This window comes from Grammomys surdaster, unplaced genomic scaffold (genome assembly GCF_004785775.1).
Source record: "Grammomys surdaster isolate TR1022 unplaced genomic scaffold, NIH_TR_1.0 164, whole genome shotgun sequence".
NCBI lineage: Eukaryota > Metazoa > Chordata > Mammalia > Rodentia > Muridae > Grammomys > Grammomys surdaster.
In genome coordinates, this window is record NW_021604612.1 from 438,128 (window position 1) to 459,023 (window position 20,896).

The 20,896-nt window shown below is 51.5% G+C and overlaps 1 protein-coding gene across 3 annotated transcripts in view; it reads right to left on the reverse strand.

Moving 5' to 3' along the window:
- Sez6l (seizure related 6 homolog like) overlaps positions 1-20,896 on the reverse strand; it is a 168,499-nt gene that overhangs the window by 42,127 nt on the left and 105,476 nt on the right. For all 3 annotated transcript variants that reach the window (XM_028765400.1, XM_028765399.1, XM_028765401.1), the window contains exons 2-9: positions 18,292-18,852; positions 16,204-16,337; positions 15,478-15,670; positions 14,538-14,723; positions 9,290-9,455; positions 7,437-7,603; positions 5,924-6,118; positions 4,503-4,641 (exon numbers count right to left, since the gene is read on the reverse strand). In XM_028765400.1, the coding sequence (XP_028621233.1) occupies positions 4,503-4,641; positions 5,924-6,118; positions 7,437-7,603; positions 9,290-9,455; positions 14,538-14,723; positions 15,478-15,670; positions 16,204-16,337; positions 18,292-18,852 (1,741 nt within the window). The remainder of the gene's footprint in view (positions 1-4,502; positions 4,642-5,923; positions 6,119-7,436; positions 7,604-9,289; positions 9,456-14,537; positions 14,724-15,477; positions 15,671-16,203; positions 16,338-18,291; positions 18,853-20,896) is intronic.

The window sequence follows — 20,896 nt, forward strand, 5'->3', positions numbered from 1 at the left end:
GGTGATATCTTCTGGGAAGTGTTTCCTCAGGGTCAGCACACAGAAGCTGTGTTCCAGAAGCCACCAGTGGTGTACCTTGTGCTGGCAGCTGAACTTGGTAGTGTAAGAGTCACCAGGCAGTCTTGGTTTTGAAGGCATGAAGGGGTCATGGAGAACAGCTGAGGCTCAGCACTGTGTAGCAGGGCTGGGGTCCATGAAGAGAGAGCAGGAGAGGCTGTTGGTGAAGGTGCAGCCCAATTGCAGCAGGGACTCAGCATTTTGAAGATTCCCGTATCACGGGAGGACCACCAAGAGCAGCAGCAATGGAATGGGACTAGCTGGAGCCTGTGTGTGCTGCAGAGGGAGGAGCCCAGAAGATTGTGAGTGCAGCCCAGATAACTGGTGGTCATTGTCTCTGCCTCCCGTCTTGCAGAGGGCTTACAGATACGTGTCACCACACCGGGTGTGTGCAGATCTTGTGCAGTAAGTGCTTTCCCCATTGAACTGCCTTTCCAGCCCCTTGATAACAGAATTTTCTCTAATATGAGGTGTGAGGAAAGAGGCAGTCAGAGCAAAGGGTTCACCACACACCGAAGACCCACAGGAGCTTGACCACAGCCAGCAGAGGTTTTCCCCAACCCCAGGTCTCTGTCACACTAGTGTTCTTCCCTGCCTGCCATCACTGTCTGGCCCTACAGGGCTGGAGGTCCCTTCTCCCCTGAGCTCCCGTCTAACATTTGTACAGAGTAGCCCCAAAATGCTTTGAGGAGGGAAACTGGGGTGCCAACAATGGGGTTCATCTGCCTGCGTAACAAGAAGAGAGGGCACCAGTCCTTTGAGATTCTCCACCCAACGCTGCTCCCCTGGCCTGGCTGCGGGGAAGGACTCTGAGTTAATGGTTTGAGCCTCTCTGTCATTCACGGGCTTTGAGATGGACATAAAACCGATCTGGTGCCAAGGTTAATCTGAAGGTTAATTGAGTATTTGGTTCGCAGCAGGACAGATGAGAGAGATTCCATTTTCCTTCCACCCTCAGCCAAGCTAGGCGCCCATGGATGTGGATGTCTTGATGCGGGGCAAAACTGTACATTTGAGGGGCTTCCAAAGAGAGGAGGGCAAAATAAGCAGAAATGGATCGGTGTGTGTGTGTGTGTGTGTGTGTCCTCAACAACTTACTGGGTGGGGCTTGAAGCTGGGTGGGACTCACTCCTCAGAAACAAGAACCTGGGAGTCAATCGTTTTCCGAAGCATCTCGGTGAGTTTGCCTGGTTGATGTTCTCGTAAGCAGAATTGTATGCTTCTTGACTCATCATAAGAGCAATAGGCAGCAGCTTGTGTGCATGTGTGTGTGCGGGCATGTTCACGTGTGCATGGGTATGCGGAAGCACATGTATGTGTGTGCATGTAGAAGACAGAGGTTGATGTCAAGGGTCTTCTTCCACCCTATATACTGAAGCAGTCTCTCACTGGCTAATCAGCTTGCCTGGGGAGCCCTGCCTCTTCATAGTACTAGGGTCACAGGTGGGCTGCCACACCCATCTGGCATTTATATGAGTCCAGGAGCTTTGAACTCAGGTCCTCATGCTTGTGAGGCAAGCCCCACTGAGCCAGCTTCTCAGCCCCCACACCGCTCTAGAATGGAATTTTCCCTCTGAAGTGTCAGTTCAGAGGATCCCTGAGATGACCTTTGACTGGTCCTTTCTATGACTGATTCCTCTCAGCTCTCGATGAGGTAAGTCTCCCAAATTGGACCACCCCTCCCTCTTTTCCAGCTTGTGTGGATGTTGTCTTTGTAGCTGCAACATTTGGCCTCTCTCTCATTTGCTTTTTTTTCTTTTTTCATCCTTTCTTGGGAAGTGCTTCCTCCTGGCTACCCTCCCTGATTTACCCAGGCTGCCTAGCTGCACAGTCACCATTCAGGCAGTATTCTTGCCTCTCTGTGCAAGACTCACCTCTGGGAATCACAGACATTGATATCCCATGATCCCCACTGAAAATTAAAGAGACTGCAGCCAGAGTGAAGGCCTGGGTCATATAGCTGAGAAGAAAAGGAGGTAAAATTCTGTCACTGGCCTAATAAGAATCAAGGTTTGTGGGGGCTTTTAGCTCAGTTGGAGCAGGATGGCCATGGACAACCTTTGGAAACAGTTTCGCACAGTCAGTCTTAACACACATATTCCTGAGGAAAAAATAGAGGATCCAGAAATGAACCCACATGGAGACTGACATGTGATTTTTGACAAGGTGCCTGGATCAGACACTGGGCGCGGGAAAAAAATAATTTTCAACAGACAGTGCCGGGGAAAACTTGTAACATAACAGAAATGGATCTATTCCACTCTCCGAAAAACGCATTCAGCATGGATCAAAAAATTCACTTTAGTACCTGAAATTACAACCGTTAGAGGAAATTTAAGGAAACACTCTAAGACGCTGGCACACAGAGGGATTTCGGGGGGAGTCCAACGGCCCGGGGGTGGGGGGTGGGGCGGGAAGCAGCAGCAAGAATCAAGGGACGGGACCGCAGGGAATTCGAAAGCAAGAGAAGTCACCAGCAGAGCTAAGAAATGACAGTCCAAGTGACTGATCTTTGCCAACGCCACATCAAAGGACTGATGGCTACTGTCTGTAGAGACCATAAAAAATAAACAGTCTCCAATCACCCTATAAGTCAATGAGCAAACGAACCGAACAGACAGGTCCCCAAATGCGATCACAGGCATTTTAAAGATGAGAAAACATCCAACGTCCTTAGTCACAAAGGACAGACAAATTAGAAGTTCATTTCGCCGGAGTCGGTATGGTTGTTGTTAAGACTGTGAATGACTACAGATGCTGACACGAATGCGAGCGAGGGGAACACTTTGTCATTGCAGGCAGGGTAGCACTAGGACCACCATGTTGGGAACTGGGATGCGGGGGTCTCCGGAAGCTGAAAGTAGAAAGTAGGACCCCAGGCAGTTCTCTGGGGAGTCTCCACAGGACGTAAGTCAGCCTTTCACCGAGAGCTCGCACACGCAGGCCGACTGCTAGTCACGTGGGCCAAGCGAGGCGGCTAGCTTAGACATCTGCGGACAGACGCGTGGGTAACGAGAACGTGGTGTGTTTGCGCGGCAGGTTGTCTTCGGCCATCAAGAAAAATGAAATTATGCCATTAGCATGAAAATAGATGGAATTGGAGATCATTATATTTAACAAGATAGCCAGACTCAGATGCTACATTTTCTCTCATATGCAAAAAAAAAAAAAAAATCTAGATTTTTTTTTAAGGATAAGGGAACTTGTTTGAGGGGACTTAAAGAGAGTTGGGGGCAAGCCAGGGTGGGGATGGATCTGGTCAAATTGCATCATAGACACCATCACTTCACACAATGAATACACGCTACAAAGATGGCTACTAGGCCCGTGGGACCCGTCTGCCGCTTGGAGAGCCAGAGGCCCTGAGACTCTTGCTTCTGGCCTCTTCCCAGACACCTGGGTCTGCCAGAAAACCTTTTTTTTTTTTTTCTCCAGACACCACCATCTGTCCCTGTCTCCATCTCACAGAGGGGAGCGGGAGGAGGTGGCTGAGAGGCCACCAGAGGCTGCTGCTCTCTTTGCCCGTGAAGCCTCAGCTGCCTCCCTTCCGGCAGTCCTTGGAAGCTGCCCTCCCGACATCAGATGCAAGAGGCCAGAGACAGAACTTTCACTCTGGGCTCAGAGTTGCCTTCCTGGGGAGCTGGGAGATATTCTGGATTATCACATTGTGGTTGTGCCCAGGGATTCGGGAAGCAGCCTAGGGCAGCTCTCCCCATTCACTCAGTACTCCTCAGTCACCAAGTGTAGACCAAGGTCTGTATTAAACCTGAGAAAAGCAAAGTAAGGCAATGCCTCAACTGACAGGGACATGTGTACTTAGCCACAGAAGGCAAGGGTTCTCAGCACAGCATCCTTCACTGCTGCCCACACTGGCTGTTTGGTCCTTCAAAAATTGGAGGCTGGCAAGATGCCTCAGTGCACAAGGGCACCCAGTGCCAAACCTGACTCCCAGTTTGGTTCCTTGGACCCACAGGTAGAGGGAGAGTACCGACTCCCACAAGCTGTCCCCTGATTGTCCTGCACACGCCATGACAATCACACTCCCAACCCCCACTCACAATGGATACATATTAATACAAATAAAAGGACCCTTGTACATCTGTACATAGCTTTGCTATGGAAGCCCTTCCTCTCCTCCTCCTTTATGTAAAATCCCCTGTGGCTGTGACCCTTCCTTAGGCTGACAACTGAAGTCACGCATATGCTTATCTGTGTACACCCTCCCTGGACATCAGTCTCTGTAGTGGAAGGATTTAACAAGAGTAGGGACACTCGCTTCGAGTGCTGCTGGTTGTGTTGCTATAGCAATCCCAGAGCTCTGCAGCTCCCAGGCATGTACTAGATGTACAGTTAATCCTGACTGGACCAATACAGCCGAAGTCAGCTCCTCCCCATAAGCCTGCCTGCTGCGGTAGACCTGGGTGAAGGGTGCCTCAGACACTCACAACTGAATGTCCAGGAAGATCCGCTTCTCCTCCCCAACGTGGATTTTCCACACACAGTCTTCGCCTTCTGCATAGGGCTCTGGCCAGTTTGGAGACAGCACCACCCCAGCCACAGCTGAGAGCTCCCCACCACACATGGCTGTAACAGACAGACAAGAAGACACCCTTGTGAGGAAGCAACACAGCATAGTGGTTAGGAGTTTGGGGGGAGCATGAGGTTGGCATCTGTGGGTCCCTGTGTAGCACGGGGTGGAGTGGGGGGCAGCATGTGTGTCTATGTGTGTGTGTGTGTATGTGTGTGTGCATTTACATGAGTGTGCATGTATGCGTGTGCATACATGGGCCTGTGTGTGTGTCTAAGAAGGCTACTGGTCTCCCTTTCAGTTCCGAAAGGGCAGAAGTTGGCAGTGTCTTCCCCATTAAGGGTAGCCCCAAGTTCCCGCTAGTTCCCACTGTCCGGTCAGCTTTGGATAAGGTGTGTATATGGTCTGATAGCATCTGACCCCTGAGAGGTCAGAAAATGCTCTACCAGCCCACTGGCTTATGAAGGATCATGACTGAGGTTACCATGCCAGCTTTCAGCACCTCGTCTGGCCCCAGTGTGTGCTCAGGTGGCGAGCGGGCACCAGTCTCTGAAAGGGTTAACCTGGACTGGCAGCCGAGATGCAGAGGCTGGTCTCCCAATCCTGGCCCTCAGCATGGCAGAGGCCAAAGCCTCAATACATTCTTCTCGCTTAGTGAACCACGTTTAGTTCAGGGGTCAATCCCTCACCAGGGCAAGGCAAAGACTTCATGCTAACTGCTAGGTAGTTGCCAGGAGTGAGGGCATCCTTCATTCCCCCACATGCCAGGGTTCAGTGACCTTGGATATAAGACCTAGGTTGCCAGTGTAGGTGAAGGTTGTCACAGCCAATATTGTCCGGGCTCTGAGCACAGGGAGGCTAAGCCTACTGTTTCTTCCAGTGACCCTAGAATGTTCTTGGGTATATTCTCTCCATGTCTGATTCCTCATCATGAATAGAGCTGTGTATGTGGCTGTAGAAAGGGCATTGTCACATGGGACACGCAGCTCTCAGCAGCGTGCCCGGTTATGATCAACAGTGACGGTCACCCATGTCACCCAAGGTTACCATGTGCTGTTGACTGGGTTATACACTGCCACAGAATGTGAAGCAGGGTGGATCTATGGGAGCTGACAGCCTTGCAGGGCTCACCCGTCACAGCTGCTGCAGGTCCTGGGCCTGCAGGAAGGGGCAGCATTTTCTGATTACTCCAAGAACCAGCAGCAACCAGACGCAGAGGACCATTGGTCTGGAAAAAGTCTTAAAACCACTGTGTAATGTGGCTACCCCTTCTAGGCTGGGGCTTGTTCTTTGCTGGAGGCCCTGGGCATTCTGGCCTTGGGGAAGGTGTTGGCTCACCTCTGCATAGAGGCTCCGTGTCATTCCAGTATGGGTCACGCACATTGACGCACTCAATGACAGCTGGGCCCTGTTCCAGAGAGTGGCCGGGGTCGCAGGTGAACTCCACGATGGTGCCAATGTTATAGGTGGGGTCCGATGTGGTGAAATTCCCGTTTTGGATGTAGGGTTCATAGCAGTGACCTTTCTCAAAGGCTGAGGTGGGGACACAGAGAGGGTTAGTGGGCAGATGAGGTAAAACAGCCCTTACTGCTTAGACATAACGTAAAGGAAAAGGCACTCCCAAGCATGGGTGCTTGTGTCTGTAAGCCTAGCTCTAGAGAGCCTAAGACAGGCAGGCAAGCCTGGGCTACACAGTACTTCCCAGGACAGCCTGGGTTTCTGAAGAGACCCTGCTCCAGAACAGAATGCTTCTGACCTGGGCCAGGCACTTGGACCCTTGGGCCTCGTGTTTCTTAGTGTGATACAGATAAGACCATCTGCCTGAGGCCCTACATTCTCTCTATGCCAGCACTCTGGGTCCTGCCTTTGGATACATAATGTCTGACCATTGGATACATAATGTCTGACCATTGGCTATACAATGTCTGTCCCTCAATGGGATCACCCACTTCCAGGCAAGCCTGAGCGGCAGTCCTTAGGGTACATGGAACAACAAAGTCTGTCTGGGTCAGATAGCCTATTCCTGGAAGGCTAGACACCCCCCCCCCAAGCATTGCTCGAGGGGAGCAGAGGAGGGCAGGCTGGCAGCCATTGCAGCTACCTTGTAAGTGAAGCTTCAGATAGGCTTGCTGGCTTCTCTACTGTGAGAGGAAACAACAGTTCTACATCTCTGTGTGGTGAGTGTCACACAGGGAGTGCACACAAAAGTCTGGTGGAGTGGCATGCAGTTATGATTCCTTCACCAGGGAGGCAGAGGTGGGAGATTGTGAGTTCAAGGCCAGCCTGGAAGATTAGAGTCACCCTGGCTCAAAAAGCCAAAACAGAAGGCAGAAGGGGATGGAAATACGGCTCCATTGTCAGGAGAGTTTTGCCTAGCATTCGAGAAACCTCAGGTTTGATCCCCAGTGCTGCAGGAGCTAGGCGACGTGGTTTATAGGTGTAATCCTGGCACTTGGAAGGGAAAGGCAGGAGGATCAGAAGTTCAGGGTCATCCTGGTCTGCTTATTGAGTTTGAGGCTAGCCTGAGCTACATGAGATCTGCACTTAAGACAGCCTCTCAAAAGAAAGAAATGAATGAATGAATAAAGAAAGAAAGAAAGAGAGAAAGGAAGGAAGGAGGGAGGGAGGGAAGGAAGAAGAGAGGGAAGAAGGAAGGAAAAGAGGGAAGGAGGACTAGGCACCAGCACAAGAGCTGCTTAGAAGGAAGAATGTATCAATACAGTAAAACTGAAAGCCTGTCTTGGAAATCCTGGGGCAGTCTGGGTCCCTCACTCATCCCCCATCCCAAGCCCCGGTTCATCCCTCACCCACTTTCACTGGCCCCAGATCTGACAAGGAGGGGGTCTCTTACCCTCAAAGCGGATGTTGAAGGAAGAGGCTGCCTGACCCTGGTCTGACATGAACTCGATGCGGATACTGCTGCCCTCGCTCAGCAGGCCCTCGAAGGGCACACTCTCCGTTCGGAGTGAATCGTACAGGAGGGCCGACTCGTTTGTTCGTCCACTGTAGACAACCATCCTGAGCAGAGAAAGGGCAGAGGGAGGCTGACATGTCTTCCGGGGTGTACTGGCTGGTTTTGTGTGTCAACTTGACACAAGCTGGAGTTATCACAGAGAAAGGAGCCTCCCTTGAGGAAATGCCTTCATGAGATCCAGCTGTAAGGCATTTTCTCAATTAGTGATCAAGGGTGGGAGGGCCCACTGTGGATGGTGCTATCGTTGGGCTGGTGGTCCTGGGTTCTATAAGAAAGCAAGCTGAGCTAGCTTGGAAAAGCAAACCAGTAAGTAACATCTCTCCGTGGACTCTGCATCAGCTCCTGCTTCTTGCCCTGCTTGAGTTCCAGTCCTGACTTCCTTTAGTGATGAACAGCAATGTGGAAGTGTAAGCTGAATAAACCCTTTCCTCCCCAACTTGCTTCTTGGTCATGATGTTTGTGTAGGAATAGAAACCCTGACTAAGACACGGGGTCAGTGACATTAGGCCAGAGTGGAAAGGGTGTGTGTGTGATGCTCCCCAGTTTCTCCATCCTGAACTCAAACCCTGGCTCTTTAGTCTTCCTCATCCCTCATGGACATGAAACTGATTGCTTGTTCTGAATCAGTCCCTCAGGGTGCAGGGTGGGTTGTGGTGAATGAGGGGCACCCAGGGTAGTTACTGTGTCATGGGTTACTCTGTGCTGAGAGGGTGGGGCTTGGCCAGCAATGTTCGGTCAGGCTGTGTCCCACTATGCAGGATGAGGCTTGCCACCTGGCCTGCCTAACTCTTCCAGCTGAGTTTCTCCATCCCTGCCCCCTGTCTTCCTGGGAGCCAATGCTGTGTGTGCAGTACTTGTTCTCCATGGAGCCTAATCGTGGCTTTGTGCAGACAGGGTGGTCAGTAGATGTCTTATTCCACTCAGGAAAGAGATGCCTGGGTGGAAGCCCCAGGAAGTGTATATGTGTGTGTGCGTGCATGTGTGTATGTGTGCCTGTTTGTGTGTATGTGTGCATGTGTGCATGTGTGTGTACATACATGCCTGGGTATGTAGATGTGTATGTTTGCATGCATGCATGAATGTGTGCATGCGTGTGTGCATGTGTGTGTGTGCATGTGTGTAAATACCTATATGTGTGTATGCATGCATGTGTGTGTGTGCATACATGCCTGGGTGTGTAGATGCATGTGTTTGCATGCATGCATGAATGTGTGCATGCAGGTGTATGGGTGTGCATGTGTGTACCTGAATGTGTGTATGTGTGCATGTGTGTGTGCATGCATGCCTGGGTGTGTGGATGTGTGGATGTGTGGATGTGTGGGTGTGTGCATGAATGTGTACATACAGGTGTATGTGTGTATGCATGCATGTGTGTGTTCATGCATGCCTGTGCCTGTGTATGTGCGAGTAGGTGTGTGCACACATGAATGTGTGCATGCAGGTTTGTGTGTATGTGCCTGTGTACGTGTGTGAGCATGCACATGTGCCTGTGTGTGTGCTCGTGTGCACACATGTGTATGTGTGTTTCCCATCCCCTTCTTTCTTTGATTCCTAGGAGGCTCAGGAAGGCTCCTTTCCCACTGAGTGCCTCAGTCTCCTGGCAGAAGCAGAAGGTCACAAGCTCTTCCTCGATCTCCCCAGTGCTGTTTTTCCTGGGGTTCAGCCACACCCAGATGACACACCCCACCCTCTCTAAGCTGGGGAGGGGGCAGTCGGTCTGAACAGCTCACCTGTCTTTCTCATGCAGCAGGAGCCTTTCAAGATGCAGGTGAAGCTTCTGACCCTCTGGAGCCTCAATGGTCCACACGCAGAGCTGGCTGCCATTGGCGTTTCCCGGGTAACTGGGGGAGAGAACTCGGCCGATGGTGGCATTGTGCACTGCTCCTCCACACGGGGCTGGGTGCAGATAGTGATATACCAAGTGGTGAGGGAACAAGAGAGGAGTGGTGGGTTGGGTCTCCCCTGACTGCATCCAAGCCCTCTAGCTAGGATGAAGATGGGAACACATGGAGGGGTCTGCTGTCCTGTTAACCCTCTCCATGTCTGGATCCACCAGACAACTCTAATGCTGCAGGGAGGCCCTCAACTCAAGACTGTTCTGTGGTGCTGATTGTACCTAGACATTCATTAAAAAATTCACATTCATTCATTCATGTGTGTGCATGTGCGCACACGTCACAATGCCTGTGTGGAGGTCAGAGGACAACCCACAGGAATCAACTCTTTCCTTCCACCCTGTGGGTCTTGGGGACTCAGCAGTCAGTGTGTTAAGTCACCGAACCATCTCCCTGGCTCGATGCCTAGACTTTCAGTTATGAAATGATTCCCAAGGGCAGACAGAGGCAGTTCACGGGAGAAGCATGCATTTAGGACTGCATGTGGAGTGTAAGAATGGAAGAATCTCCAGTTGTGTTCTACTTTACCCGACCAACGGCCGGCTGAAATAGATCAATAAAACAGCAGTTCGGGCTGTAGGCATAACCTTACTTATTCACGACGATCTCACCAGGAGGATCGTGACCATTTCCCGAGGTGCAATTCAGCAAAAAAACCGCTTTTAAAACCATGTCGGAACACCCTGACCTAGAAACAAGCCCTGGGAGTGTATCCTATGGAAAGCTTCGGAGATCTGAACTGGCTTCGGATGAGGCTGTGCAGCTCTGCCTTCACCCTCAGATTCAAAACCAGAGCCAGGGTGCATCTCCCTGCACACATTGGGTTTTCACGGAGCCATCCAACACTGCGTTCTCAGACACTGTTTACGAATCCCAGAGCTTGAAGAAGCATGCCAGCAAATGGCCTGCCTCATCCATTCCTGGGAGCTATCTGCAAGGGTAGATTGAGACCACAGGATATAAAAGTGATTTGTTCTCATCTTCTGTACATTTGTGTTTCTGGAATTTTCTTTTAACCAGAGCCATATAACACTTTTACGTTAAGATAATATGTCGTGGTGACACTGCAAATGATTTGTGGCCCACGGGAGCCGCTCTGCTGTCAGACGACAGCAGAGAGGAGGTGCCTGTACCCGGTCTCAGGGGATCGAGGTGAGCGTCTGTTTTAATGTGGTGTTTGGAAGAGTTGATCCAAAGGTCCTTGAAGAGGGTTGAGAACACACAGGAATCTTTCTTGACCAAGCACAAGTCTCTGGTTTCTCCCCCAGCATCAGAGGAGCAGAAATGCACAGGCAGGCGGATCAGACCGGTTATGCTGTGGAGCTTGTCTCTTCTTCAGAGGACAAAGACTCCTGGCTCCTCCCCCATGTCTTGAGAGTCCGGTCTCCTCAAGTCCTTTCCCCCTTTTTCTTTTAAAGACAAGATTTCGTGTAGTCTAGGCTGGTCTTCAAATTCACCTTGAAGATGACCTTGAACCCCTGATCCCCTTGCCTCCAGCTCCTGAGATTCCACACAAGCCGGGGATGGGACCCTGGGACTTTGTGTGTGCTAGGCGAGTGTTCTGATTAATGTGTCTTAGCCGCTTACCACCATCTCTTGAGTTCTTCACATGTCTTCTCACCAGCGGGGGACACATCCCTCTGCCTTCTAAGAATTTGTCTGCAAAACACATCTCCTAACATCTTTGGCTCTCGGCTGTGACGACAGTAGGTCCTAGTGGCTCCCGGCACCAGATGACATGATTTGTAGTATATGATCAATAAATAGTAATTTCTATTTATTTAATTCTTAAAAAGTTGAGAAAAGAGGTCTCCCTTTGTAGTCCAGACTGGCCTTGAGCTGTGAACCTTCTGTTTGAACTTCCCAAGTGCAGAGATTTCAGGCATCTGTTCAGACTGTTGAATGACAGCGTGGTGGGGTTGGGTTGGCAGGAGGAGACAAGCTGTGACAGCTTTCCTCTGCCCTGGGCTGGACTGTGTGACAGGGTAGACAGAAACCATGCTTCTTTCCTGAGATTCCTTTCCTATTCCATCCCAGGGTCACCATCTGTCTGTCAGTCAGCCTGAGGCTCAAACCTGTATTGTGTTGTGTACCTGTGATGAACTTCACACAAGCCGGTGGTGTCCTTGGAACCTGAGCTGTGCCAGCGGTGACAGGGGCTGGGGGAGGGGGGAGACATGGTCTCACTCCTGACAGATTCCTCACAAGGAAGGGCTGCTGATTCCCATCCTGTTCCACCGTCTTCTTCTTACGATAGTATAGTCTTTCAGGTTTTATGTGTGTGTGTGTGTGTGTGTGTGTGTGTGTGTTTTCTTCTTTTGCTTGCTTGTTTTGGAGACAAGGTCTCACTATGTAATCCCAGCTATCCTGGAACTCACTGACCTGGCTGGCCTTGAATTTACAGACGTCCATCTGCCTCTGCCTCCCAAATGATGCTGATATATGCTCTCTTAGTGAGGGTTTTACTACTGTGAAGAGACACCATGACCAAGGCACGTCTTATAAGGACAACATTTAATTGGGGCTGGCTTACAGGTTCAGAGGTCAGTCAATTATCATCAAAGAGGGAACACAGCAGCATCTAGGCAGGCCTGGTGCAGGAGGAGCTGAGAGTTCTACATCTTCATCTGAAGGATGCTAGCAGAATACTGACTTCCAGGCAGCTAGGATGAGGGTCTTAAAGCCCACACCCACAGTGACACACCTCCTCCAACAACGCCACATCTACTCTAACAGGACCACACCCACTCCAACAAGGCCACACCCACTCCCACAAGGCCACACCCACTCCATCAGAGCCACACCCTCTAATAGTGCCACTCCCTGGGCCAAGCATATACAAACCATAACATATGCTGGCTTCCTCAAACCTACTGAACCCTTTCACCCACCGGCCTTTGCACAGGATAGCTCACCTTTGATCTTTACTTTGGTACCTTTCACTCAGCTTCCAACAACCTGGCTCCATGGGACTCCTTCCCTAGTCTCTGGTCTACCATCACCTCTTGTCCCTGTCTATTCTGTCATGGTGACAGGGTTTCTCTTGCCCCTACCTGCTCTGTGACACTACCCCTATGACCCCTCTCTGGCACTCTCTGCACCACCACAGCCTCTCCCCCAACATGTTTTCCCATCTGGTCACAAATTGTGTTGATTTGAATAAGAATGGTCACTCACCCCATAGGCTCATTTATTTGAATGCTTAGTCACCAGGGAGTGGAGCCGTTGGGGAAGGATTAGGAGGTGTGGCCTTGTTGAAGGAAGTTAGTTTCTGGGGGTGGGATTTGCAGTTTCAAAAGCATGTGCCAGGCCTATTGTGTGTGTGTGTGTGTGTGTGTGTGTGTGTGTGTGTGTCTGTCTGTCTGTCTGTCTGTCTCTGTCTGTCTCTCTGCTTCCTGCCTATGGACCATGATGTCAAGCTCTCAGTTACTGCTCCAGCCCTGTGCCTGTCTGCTTCCCGCCGTGATGATCATTGACTCACGCTCTGAAACTGTAAGCAAACCCCTGTGAAATGCTTTTATTGTTTTTTTGTTTGTTTGTTTTTAAAGACAAGTTTCCATAGTTACAATGTTTCCTCACAGCTGCAGAGCAGTCACTAAGACAGCGGAGACTCCCAGAGAGCCAGACCCTCACAGCTCCAACCATGGGCGCAGAACCCGGTAACAGTGGACACTCGTGGATGCTGACAGGATCCTTAAAAGATGACAGATCCACCAGCCAAGGATTACCGCTGTCCTTGAAGTGTAGGTTTCCACCTGTGGGCCTGCACCATCCTCTTCTGTCCACCAGAGGGCGCCAGACCACCTTAGTTGGAGGCTGACACCAACTTCTGAGTTTACCTTGACTAAGCTCAGACAGCAAAACAGAACAGCAGCAGCCACCCCCAAGGTGCAAGCAACAAAAGAAACAAGGGAAGAGCGAGACCTCATCATTAAAAAGAGGGTAGAGTCACAGGTCGTATGAAAACATTAACCAAAACCAAAACTAAAAAAAACACCCACAGAACAGAGGGAGAGGCTTACAAATCAAATCTTTGATTTGTGGAAGGTTTTGATCCACCATATGTAAAGAGCGTTTACAGTACAGCAACAACCAGTAGCCTCTTGGACAATGGGGTAAGGGGTTGAAAAGCCTTTTCAGAGATGGCGTACCGACAGCTACAAGAAGCATCGGGAAAGACACGTGACATCATGGAAACATGAGAACATGGAGGACAGTCTGTAGCCGCACTGTGCTGATTACAGAAAATAGTCGGTGAGCATCGGAAGGAAGAGAACCGCTGTACCATCATGGCAGGTGAAATGGCGTGGCTGCTGCTGGAGGTGTGGGTCTGTATGGGTTACACTACATGACCTGGAAATGCTGTTCTGATAATTGTATGTAAGAGAAATGGAAACTAATTTCCATGTTCAGAGCAGAGCAGTTACTTAGATGAAAAGTGGAAATAATTCCAAAGCCCAATGATGGAACGGGTAAACAAAATGGAGCATAGAGCTCACAACAAAATACTACGCAGCCATGAAAAGGAACAGTGTGCTTATGTACACCGCAATGCAAGCAGATCTTGGAAACCCCATGGTGCATGTGCCACTGCGTGAGGTCTCACAAATGACAGATTGCAGAGAAGAATGCTTAGCATCTAGGATAGACAAGGAAGACAACCACCACTACCAAGTCGGCTGTTGAGTGACTGCTAGAGAGCAAGGTTCCTACTGGACAGAACACTACTGTGTGGTAAGTGTCCTCAGGAGCCAATTTCATACCCGGGGCACTGTACTACTGCACAGCCTGGAGGGCAAAAGCCTTATCTGAGGTTACTCCCCGAGGTTCTAGAGAGGTGGTTCTCAACCTGTGGGTCGCGACCCCTCCAGGGGTTGCGTAACCTTTCCACAAGGGTCATATGTCAGATACCCTGAGTATCAGACATTTACATGACAATTCATAACAGTAGCAAAATTACAGTTATGAACTAGCAATGGAATGATTTTATGGTTTGGGGTGAGCACAGCACGAGGTCTAACCACCGCCATAGAGGATGCTGCCCCCACTCCCGCCCCGCCCGGCTGACGAGCACGGGTGGTACCTGAGCAGACAGGCTCCTGGCTGCTCCAGTGCGGTTTGGAGGCATTGATGCAGGTCAGCGTCTTGGCTCCCTGCAGCTCGTAGCCCAGGTGACAGTGGAACTGGGCCACCCCGCCAGAGTGCAGATCCATCACGGTGACGTCTCCGGCGTCGGGACGCCGGGGAAAACTGCAGCTCAGCATGAAAGCTGCGGAGAAGGGAGCAACCCACGCGCATCAGCCGTGGGCAGCGTGGTCGTGGGACCCACATCCTGGCAGCGGCTCTGTGCTGGGGATGAAGGAGCGGCCCGAGTGAGGCAGGCTGGGTGCTGGCGCTGCAGGGCCGGGCCAGTTGATTCTCTACCTGATTTTGGGGAGGTGAGGTCTCCTGCTGGCCAGGAGCTTGCTGATTTGGCTAAGCTGGCAGGAATCCTCCTGTCTCCACCCCTCACCACTGGGCCTACAGGTGAACCCCGCCTTGACTTTCTATGTGTGTTCTGGGGATGGGAGCACTGTTCCTTATGGGGATGGGAGCACTGTTCCTTATGGGGATGGGAGCACTGATCCTTATGGGGATGGGAGCACTGTTCCTTATGGGGATGGGAGCACTGTTCCTTATGGGGATGGAAGCACTGTCCCTTATGGGGATGGGAGCACTGTCCCTTATGGGGATGGGAGCACTGTCCCTTATGGGGATGAGAGCACTGTCCCTTATGCTTGCAGGGCAAGCTCATTCCCCGAGCCCTCTCCAGTTTCAAAATTATTCATCTTCCTCTCTTGGCTTTAACAACCATTGCTCTCAGTCAGGGAAGAGGATTCTGAGGACTTAATCAGAGTGCCAGTGGGGTCCCTGGCACACACACACACACACACACACACACACACACACAAATCCCAAGAGTGTGACTGAGTGTCAGAGGGAAGTGAGACCATCTCCATCTGGCTGGCCTCCGCGGATCCTACCCTGGTAATGTAGCTGGAAGGTCCCGAGGCCGTCATCCTGGAAGGTCCGGAAGTAGACAGAGATGGTGTTGGTGGGGCTGCGGATCACCTGGCCCTCCACCAGGAGAGTCTGGTTGGCTAGGACTGTCAAGGTGGGACCGTCCACTCCTCGGATGGAGAGCAGCTCCCCCTCAGATAGGTTGACACTCTTCACCTGGGAATCCATGGGGTAGACAGAGAGCTGGGGTAACAGGCAGAGAGAGACTCCTGTGCTTACTACTGCACTGGGTACTGAGTGGTCACAGACTCAGCACAGTCTATCTTGTCTGTCTGGACCGACGAGCTGGCAAACAAGTGAGGGTGCGCTCGTTTCTAGGTCCCTCTTGGCCCTCTCTCTCTCTCTACTGTGACTGCACTCCAGGGCGAACCCACCTTTCTCCAGGCACTTGCTGTTACTTTTGCTGTCTATGCTGGAGGGGGTGGGTGGGAGGTACTGTGCACCCCTACACACACATGCACGCATGTGTTATATGTGATGCCTGCTAATGTTTAATAAGCAGGACATTAAGGGACTTCCTTTCTGGGTAACACATCTAATGTTTTGTCAGCACATCCCTGCCACATCTTCAGGCTATACACTTGGGAACACCCTCTCTATAAAACCCAACTAAAATAACCCCTATTTAAGGAAAGGAGACGTGACAGAAAGGGCAACTGAGACCAGGAAGGCCTAGCACTCTAGGCTACCTGTAGTTCTACCCCGTAGCCAGTGTAGACCGTCACGTTGTATGTGCATTCCAAGAAGCTGCTGTAGGGCTGCGGAGGGAAATCACTTGAGTCAATGTATCCCTCGGGGTCCGAGAAGCTCACTCCACAGAGAGCTACGGAGAAACAAATGTTGCCATCAGGATACACAGGGCTGGGGCCAGCCTAGGAGCTCACTCACAGATGTGCCATGGGGTGGAGCCTGACCTCTTGGGGATCTGGGCTCTACTGTATGTCCACCCCACTCCATCTTCCCCTGAAGTTAACACAAAACCAAAGCCAGGTATGACTCTGTTGCTGGGGAACAGGAAGGAGAAGCTGCAGGGGCCGGGGGAAGAGTCTGAGGAGGGTATCTATGGAAGTGCGGGGGTGGGGGTTGGGGGCTGGGGGGGAGCCTCGTGCTGAACTCCGCCCTGTCCTGACTGCAGTAACAAGTCGCCAAGGGCAGCCCCACTCAGTGTTAGATGGAATGCCAATCCATTCCCACCTCAAGGACAGGCAAACCAAAGCACAGGAAGAGCCCCGCCTAGACTACGCTCACACAGCACACACGGTTCAGATCCAGCAGTCAGCCTTCAGTTGTATGTCCAAAGTGGCGTGCCCACCGCAAAGGGCAGTATAAAGATGACTTCCTGTTAACCAGGGACCTCCATAATCTGCCCCAAAGATGCTCTAGCAAGGGCATCTAGTTCCAGGTCAATCTGAAAAGCCTGTCCCAGCTCAAAGACCTCCCACCGTGCTGTCATATAAAATCCGATTGCTTTTTCAACTTTCTGCTCTTCTCTCTGGGAGCCCTGTTAGCATTTTGTCTAAGCTCCGCCCCACAGTTACCTGGCAACAGCCAGGTAGGCCTGACTCACCATAAAAGGGGCTGCTTGCCCCCTCTGCTCTCTCTTGCTCTTGCCTTCTTGCTTCTCCTCCTCCCTCTCCCCCTTCCCCCTCCCCTCTCCCTCCCCCTCTCTCTCCACATGCTTATGGCTGGCCTCTACCTCTCTATTTACTCTCTCTCTCTGCCTTTCTCTGTCTCCACTACCCTCTCAACTCCCCTCCCCACGACCCGAATAAACTCTATTCTATACTATACCATTGTGTCCCTCAGAGGGAAGGGATGCTTCAGCGCCGGCCTGCTGAGACACCCTCTTCCCCCACACCTGACTACACAGCCACCAAACGTATTCCTTCTCTCCTTTTATCTTTATCTAAACACAAGAAGCCCCGCCCCTCCCGAGGGGTGTGTGTGTGAAGATAGCCTTGGAAGTTTGTTCCCCAATAAACCTTTCTTTCTACTCACGGTTTCTACTCTAGTCTAGTTCCGTGGTTTCCCTACACCCTCGCTTTTGCACAGTGAACAGCCAAGTTGAGGCAAGCTTGACCAGTGAGGCCCCAACACAGAGAGAGACATGGAGCCCAGGCTGGGATCGCAGGCTCAGCAATCCATCCACATGGTGGTGGGGGCTCCGTGGTTCACTTGCATACCGGCTTCCACCTAAGCTCCAGGCCCTTCCATAGGAAGGTTCAGGAAGTGAGCATCTTCCTAATTTAGGCTCAATCACCTGCAGTGAACCCCCAGCCCTATGACGACAGAACGCTGTGTGAGCAGCTCTTTTATGGTTTAGGGACTAGAATGAGGAAGAAGTCTGGGGGTTCACAGGACTGATATAACTAAATTTTCTGAATACTTTGGCTGTCTGTACGGACGAGGAGGACAATGTAAGGGAGGACCAGTAGACTGGAAAATTCAGTGCACGTTGCACGTGGGCGTGGCTCTATAATAGAGCGCCTGCCTAGCTAGCATGTGCCAGACCTGAATTCTCTTCGCGCGCATGTGCGTGCACGTGGACATATATACACACACACCCCAAAAACAAAGTTAAAAAGACAGCTGGAGTGGTTCAGTGCTGGCGTGCCGTGCCTCCAGGTGCAAGGCTCTAATTCCACACCCACTATGCAGACCACACTCACTATGCAAACCACACCCACTATGCAGGCCACACCCACTATGCAGACCACACCTACTATGGAGATTCCAGAAATGAAAGACAGCAAGGGTGGGAGATGAACCTCGTATACCTGGGGCCTGCTCCGTAGTGATGATGGTGGTGGTGACGATGGTGGATGTGGTGGTCTCCTGGCTCTCCTCGGAGGCGGACCCGGTCAGCTCATTGTCACCCTTGTCCAGTGGGCTACCGGGGCTGCTGTCGTCGGGGGCCTGTGCGGGCTGTGGGCTGTCTGGGAGTGTGGTTGCCAGAGCTATGGTGAAGGGTGTGATCTGCAGTGGCGCAGGCGCCGTGGGCTGCTCGGGGTTCCCAGGCTCACGTGGCTTCGTGGTGGCCGAGGCAGGAGACCCCAGTCTCTGCAGAGTTGTTGGGGTAGCCAAAGGCCTTAGCTGCCTCCGGGCCGAATTGAGTTGCTTCAGGGATGGCAGACCCTTCCTGAGGGCCGGGGTGTGCTGGACACTGACCTCGTCGGGGAGTGCAGGGGGCAAGGACTCTTCCAGTGTTTCCAGTGTTTCCCGGGATGGCAGGGGATCTGGGGCTGCTGATGTCACCCCCTCTTCCAGGCTGCTCTCCAGCGAGGCAGGAGGCAGGAGGTAGGCAGTGGAAGGGTGCGTGTCTCCCTCTGGACCACCATCTGAGGAGAAGAGAAGAAAATACAACATTAGCTTGGGTCTGCCTCACCTCCTGTCAGCTTTAGAGGGTAGCTTCTAAAGATGACACCCCAGACTGGACGGGCAGCCATTAGTTAACCACCCTCTCTTCCCCTTCTTCTCCTCATTCCTTGAAGAGTTGAGGTGCTGGGACCCAGAAAGCATTAAGACGGCAGAAGCTAAGGGCACCAGCCTCATGACACAGGACATTGCAACTGACACAGTTATTTGCTGATTGGTCCTGAGGCAGATTCATGAGGGATGCATGAATACAGGTGGAGGTCTGATGCTGGGGATGAGGTTTGCCACAGAGCAGGGAGCTCGAGGGAGGAGCTCTAGGGCCAGAGCTGGCAAGGGTGGGTGGGACCTGTGGACCTTGCTAGTCTGTGGCTTACTTCTAACCTTGAGAGTAAAACATGGTCCTTGAATTATAGTGGAGTTATGACACAACAAGTCGCAACAGTTGCAAGCTGAAGGCACAGAGAGTACAGCAGATCACCCAGCTTCACAGCTTAGCAGCCGTGTGTCCTGGAGTGAGTGCTCCCCGGTTTCCCTGTTGACCACATGTGACCAGGACACAGCTGCCTGCAATGAGTGCCCAGTGTCACCAGAGAAGAGAGTGCCCAGGCAAAGATCTGAACTTCATCAGAGAATGTCTGAAAGGAGATAGCTTTGGAAGCCTCACTGGTTTTTCTTTCAATGGTTTAAAATCAGCACTTTCTTTTTTCTGACAGAGGATTAACTTCCATACCATCTATAAGGAACAGATAATGGCACAGCAGAAGATACCTGGTCTTGTAGGGAAAACTTGGACTTTACTATGCCTCTTTACGAATTCAAACTTTGGAATCAAACTGCCAAGTACCTTCCTTCTTTCCTCCTCCTCTTCCTCCTCCTCTTCCTCCTCTTCCTCCTCCTCTTCCTCCTCCTCCTCCTTCTCTTCCTCCTCCTCTTCCTCCTCCTCCCCTTCCTCCTCCTCTTCTCTTCCTCCTCTTTTTCCCTCCTCCTCTTCCTTCTCCTTCTCTTTCTCCTCTTCCTTCTCCTCCTTCTCTTCTTCCTCCTCCTCTTCCTCCTTCCCTTCCTCCTCCTCTTCTTCCTCCTCCTCTTCTTCCTCCTCCTCCTTCTTCTTCTCTTGTTCCTCCTCCTCTTCTGCCTCCTCTTCCTCCTCCTCCTCTTCCTCATCCCCCTTCTCCTCCTCCTCCTCCTCTACTCCTCTTTCTCTTCCTCTCCCTCTTCCTCTCTCTCTCTCTCTCTCTCTCTCTCTCTCTCTCTCTCTCTCTCTCTCCCTCCTTTTAGAGACAAGGTCTCCTATAGCTCCAGTGGGCCCCAAACTTGCTGCATAACTGAAGATGAACTAAATTTTCTGATCCCTCTGCCTCCACTTCTGGGGCACTAGGATCACAGGTATGTGTCGTCATGCCCAGTTTTATTTAGGTGGTGTCAGGGCTCAAACCCAGAGCCTCACATGCTAGGTAAGTACTCTACCCACTGAGCCATACCCCAGCCCCAAAGTTGTAAGTTTCCAGTGATGACTTGGTCCTGTGTGACCCAAACCCTCCCAGAAACCTGGCTTGTTTCATTTTGAATGAGGAGAGTTACTGCAGACACACACATTAAAGAGAGCAGCCCATCCATGTGCCTAGCACTACACCCAGCAGAGAAGAAAAGCATCAGGCAGAAGGAAAAGGAGAGAGCGTTAGAGATATCGAGAAAGAAGACAACATGTTTTGGACAGAAGTGAAATAAAGGTACAGCAGCTTGTTGGGTATTTTCCTCATTGCTATGGTCAAATGTCCAACAAGAGGCTGTGCAGGGATGAAGGGCTTTCTTTGGCTCAAGGTTGAGGTTCTGTCCACCAAGCAAGGAGGCAAGGTTGTGAAGCTGGCTGAGGACTAGAAAGCATGAGAGCTGCTGGAGAGAGAGAGAGACAGAGAGAGACAGAGAGAGACAAACACATAGACATACACAGATAGAGACAGACAGACAGACAGAAGCACACACAGAGACAGAGACACAGACACATAGACA